Source organism: Dama dama, chromosome X (assembly GCF_033118175.1).
Source record: "Dama dama isolate Ldn47 chromosome X, ASM3311817v1, whole genome shotgun sequence".
Classification (NCBI taxonomy): Eukaryota; Metazoa; Chordata; class Mammalia; order Artiodactyla; family Cervidae; genus Dama; species Dama dama.
The window spans coordinates 116558216-116563186 of NC_083714.1; the positions used below are offsets into that span (position 1 = coordinate 116558216).

Genomic DNA, 4971 nt, shown 5'->3' on the forward strand with positions numbered 1-4971 from the left:
GGATTCCAGCATCCCTCCCTGACCACCCACTCCACCCCTCCATCCCTCATGAGAGGACCCCCCCTGCCACCCCATGTCACCCAGACGCCTCAAGGACAAATGACAGAAAGCGAGCAGTTACAAGCACAGCCATGAAAACTTTAATAGCAGTGCTGATGGCAAAAGGCCAGGCCTCCCTCATCTGCGGGCAGTTTGGGGCGAGATGAAGCTACTGATGAGGTGTGGCTGGACTTGGGGGCCTGGGCATCCCTACTTCCTCTTGCGAGGGCTTGGTGCAGATGCGGGCTGAGCGAAGGCGTTGGGCTCGAAGAGGTGGCAGAGATTCTCATTGTTGATCAGCGCCCTCTGCACGTGTTCTGGGCTGATGCGCATCCTGTGGTTGGCGCCGGCCTCCTTCCCCGCCAGGTCCAGGATGTTGGCCGTCAGGTACTCAAGGACTGCGGTCAGGAACACCGGTGTGGCTGAGCTCAGGCGCTGGGCGCCCTGACGCTCTCGCAGGAGGCGGTCCACGCGGCTCACGGGGAACTGCAGCTCGGCCCTGGTGGAACGAGAATGCCTCTTACTGCGATGGCAGTTCCAGAGGCGTCTTCCCCGAGACATGGTGTCGGCTGGATGTTGCCTCGGTCAGCCCAGGCTGTCGATCCCGCTGGCTGGGGCCTCCCTAGATGCCAGTGCCTTTCTGCTGGCTGTGCCCCCTTGCTCAGCTCTCTTATTGCTCAGGGAGCTGCCTTTGTGACAGCTCAGGCTTTGTGATGTCATCGGTGGCCAGTTGGCTCTGACCAGGACTGGCCTAGAAATGGCTGATAGGAAATCTGGTCTCTCTGTTGAAAAGACCATCTCTTGAAGGAAGTTTTAACTTTCTGTCAGACTACAACATTCTAGCTAAAAATGTGTTTCAATGGAAAACTAATCTCTGTCTATAGGACACAACTCTGGGTTATTTCATTCTAGTTTCATATCATCATTGAGCCCTTTTACATCCTTTTGGAAGCCTGTAGGTCACTGATACAACCTCTGCTGAAGGCTCAATTTCATTTTCATACAGCAATCAAACAATCCGGCCTCTATTAACACATTTATCCTAGTATTTGTGATCAATATTACTTTTCCATTCTTTGGTTTCTCTCGTCAACTAGTTATAACATCTGCCCATTTCCTAAAGGAAATTCAGTTTCCTTATTTTAGGAAATTTTAGGAATACTCAATCTATGTAAGCAAGTGTTCATCTAGATATGCCAATCAGAACTGAGCCCCATTAATTTCAGATAATTTATAATCTATGTTAATACTATGTAAAGGTAAGAAAGCTTTATGTACACAGAGTTTGTGAAAGCATTTCTGAATTACAGGCACAGTTATACAGGCACAGAGAAATAGAGCTTACAGCTTCAATTCTACAGTTTCAGCCATAGGTCAAGTATAAACAGAAACAGCCTCCCAGAAGACATGAACTTCTTCATTAATTTGAGCTCAAAAATAGACAAAAAAGACGGATGAACCAGATTCTGTGTTGTTTCTCACCCAATGGGAACTATATCTCTACAAACCATCAATCTAGAGAGAGCTTCAAATGGTCAGATCATAAATAAAAAGTTTCACCACATGACCAAACAGTTGTACTTTTAGGTATATACATAAGATTGAAGCCAGGGACTTCTCTGGCACTCCAGGTACCGAATTTCTGACCTTTTAAATACACTCCATTAAAAATATACTGGAGGAGGAAATGGCAACCCACTCCAGTCTTCTTGCCTGGAAAATCCCATGGACAGAAGAACTTGGAGGGCTGCAGGGGGTAAGGGTGTGATCCCTGGTCAGGAAGCTAAGATCCCACATGCCTTGTGGCCAAAAAAACAAAACAAATGAAAAACAGAAGCAGTATTGTAACAAATTCAATAAAGATTTTAAAATACTAAAAAAAGAAAAAACTTAAAACTCTGCATTTTAAAAAAAAGAAAAAATTGAAGCTGTGTGTTAACAGAAAAGCTTTTACATAAATGTTTACAGGGCATTATTTTTAACAGCCAAAAGTAACTCACATGTCTATCAGTTGGTGAATGGAAGTACCAAAAAATATGATATATATATATATATTTATATATACGCTGTGCCTAGTCACTCAATGATGTCTAACTCTTTGCCACCCCATGGACTGCAGCCCGCCAGGCTCCTCTGACCATGGGGATTGTTTGACTGCTGAATGAAAATGAAATTGAGCCTTCAGCAGAGGTTGTATCAGTGACCTACAGGCTTCCAAAAGGATGTAAAAGGGCTCAATGATGACATAAAACTGGAATGAAATAACCCAGAGTTGTGTCCTATAGACAGAGATTAGTTTTCCATTGAAACACATTTTTAGCTAGAATGTTGTAGTCTGGCAGAAAGAGATGGTCTTTTCAACAGAGAGACCAGATTTCCTATCAGCCATTTCTAGGCCAGTCCTGGTCAGAGCCAACTGGCCACCGATGACATCACAAAGCCTGAGCTGTCACAAAGGCAGCTCCCTGAGCAATAAGAGAGCTGAGCAAGGGGGCACAGCCAGCAGAAAGGCACTGGCATCTAGGGAGGCCCCAGCCAGCGGGATCGTCAGTCTGGGCTGATCGAGGCAACATCCAGCCGACACCATGTCTCGGGGAAGACGCCTCTGGAACTGCCATCGCAGTAAGAGGCATTCTCGTTCCACCAGGGCCGAGCTGCAGTTCCCCGTGAGCCGCGTGGACCGCCTCCTGCGAGAGGGTCAGTTTGCCAACCGCCTGAGCTCAGCAACGCCCGTGTTCCTGACTGGCATCCTTGAGTACCTGACGGCCAACATCCTGGACCTGGCGGGGAAGGAGGCCGGCGCCAACCGCAGGATACGCATCAGCCCGGAGCACGTGCAGAGGGCGCTGATCAACAATGAGAATCTCCGCCGCCTCTTCGAGCCCAACGCCTTCGCTCAGCCTGCATCTGCACCAACTCCTCGCAAGAGGAAGTAGGGATGCCCAGGCCCCCAAGTCCAGCCACACCTCATCAGTAGCTTCATCTCGCCCCAAACTGCCCGCAGATGAGGGAGGCCTGGCCTTTTGCCATCAGCACTGCTATTAAAGTTTTCATGGCTGTGCTTGTAACTGCTCGCTTTCTGTCATTTGTCCTTGAGGCGTCTGGGTGACATGGGGTGGCAGGGGGGGTCCTCTCATGAGGGATGGAGGGGTGGAGTGGGTGGTCAGGGAGGGATGCTGGAATCCTGAAATCGGGGAGCAGTTTCCGATGGTGACAGGATGGTGAGTGGTCGTGGGGGCGTCGCTGGCTGAGGTTACGGGGCAGGACTTCCTCACTGGCTCTGAAGGAGTCCAGACCAGGGAGGTTGGGAGGTTGGCGTGGAGAGGGCCTGTTGGATTCCCAGAAGGATGGTGGTAATGGGGGAGGGGCTGAAACCCGTGAGGGAGGAGCCTAAGGCTTTATTCCTGGTGGGGACCACCTACAAGTGGGAGGTGAAGCCAAGGGGGTGATTGAAGAGGATGGCGGAGCAGTCAGTGTGAACTGAATGGGGCAGGACTTGCACATGAAGATTGAGGAGTGATGGGGAAGCCATAAAGAAATACACATAAGAGGAATTATGGCCCTGTTGAGTTCATGCATTATTTATTTTACCCTGTCTCATTCCAAAAAAGAGACTTGAGACAGGGCTTATTGGGCAGTGCTGTGACACTCTCTGTGGACGTTCATCAGATGCCGAAGGGCCCCCCTCGCTGCCTCCTGGCCTGTCATACGGGACTGGTCAGAGGCTGCCCAGCTGGCTTCACAACAGTGGGGTCAGTGGACCTGGGTTTGCCATCCCAGTTCACCACTTTCTGGCTGTGTGATCTTGGACATCCATCTGTGTCCTGTGAGGAGCAACTTCCTCACCTGTAAAAGAGGGATAATCAGAGTTCCTCCATCTTGGGGTTTTCCCAGAGATGACGTCACCACGTGACTTAACACAGAGCCTGGCCCAGGCCACGCCCCTAACAGATGGCTGCCCGTGTCTCCCTCCCCAGCTGCTGAGACAGGTTCCCCAAGGGGTGGCCAGGCCTGGTTCTCATGTGATTGCTGGATGCTCGGGCCTCGGGCTATGAGAACCCGGCCTCGCCTGCTGCACCTTGTGGGGGTCGAGTGCTGTGCAGACGAGGAAGCCGGGGCTACATCCGGGCTTCTTGCCTGGAAAATCCCATAGACAGGGGAGCCTGGCGGGCTACCATCCAGGGGGTTGCAAAGAATCGCATACGACTGAGCACCTAACACACACACACACACACTAATATATACATTCTTTATATATATATTCTTCCATATCTCAACTCAGATTCATTTTAAGAACTTGAACTCATATAACAAATTTATAACGGTGACAAGGATTAGTTTAATATTTAGTGTTAAATGAAAAGAACTTTGCTCTCTCTGATTTACCAGTGTCAACTATAATATAGACACATTTTTCTACTTGGCAATGTTTTTCCTAAACTTACACAGGTTAGCAGCATTACTTCTAGTTATTTAACATTATGAAGATCAAATTTAATTGAACCATCACTCAAGCCATCTTTTATTTCCACAGTAATAAGGCTTCGTGGCTTGCATAAAGTTCAAGACTCTGTGTTAAAAATTTTGCCAAATTTGGCTCAGTTCTGATGGGCTTATTCATAAGATTGTACAGCAGAGTTTGGGGTTCCTTTAGAATCAGGTACTACAGTGATGCAAACCTAGAACTTGATTCCCTCTCTGAAAATAAAGTGTCTTTGGAGTACTGTTCTCCTTTTACTAAGTGATTGTGAAAATTTGCTCCTCATCTTTCATGGTGACATGTGCAAATAAAGATTCTGTATCTCACCTAAATGACATGGTATATTTTGTTTCTAATTTACATGCCCTTGGTTACCTCCTTAAAATAAACAAATGCCCTACATTTCTGTAAGTCCTAAGGATTTGTGTTTATTTAAAATTGAGTTTATGAAA

The 4971-nt window shown here is 47.9% G+C and overlaps 2 protein-coding genes across 2 annotated transcripts; one reads left to right on the forward strand and one right to left on the reverse strand.

Moving 5' to 3' along the window:
• Positions 1–249: 249 nt before the first annotated feature.
• Positions 250–600, reverse strand: LOC133052839 (histone H2A-Bbd type 1-like). Its single transcript, XM_061137672.1, has one exon. It carries the CDS (start codon positions 598–600, stop codon positions 250–252), a length of 351 nt encoding a protein of 116 aa, XP_060993655.1.
• Positions 601–2624: 2024 nt separating this feature from the next.
• Positions 2625–2975, forward strand: LOC133052840 (histone H2A-Bbd type 1-like). Its single transcript, XM_061137673.1, has one exon. It carries the CDS (start codon positions 2625–2627, stop codon positions 2973–2975), a length of 351 nt encoding a protein of 116 aa, XP_060993656.1.
• Positions 2976–4971: the final 1996 nt, after the last annotated feature.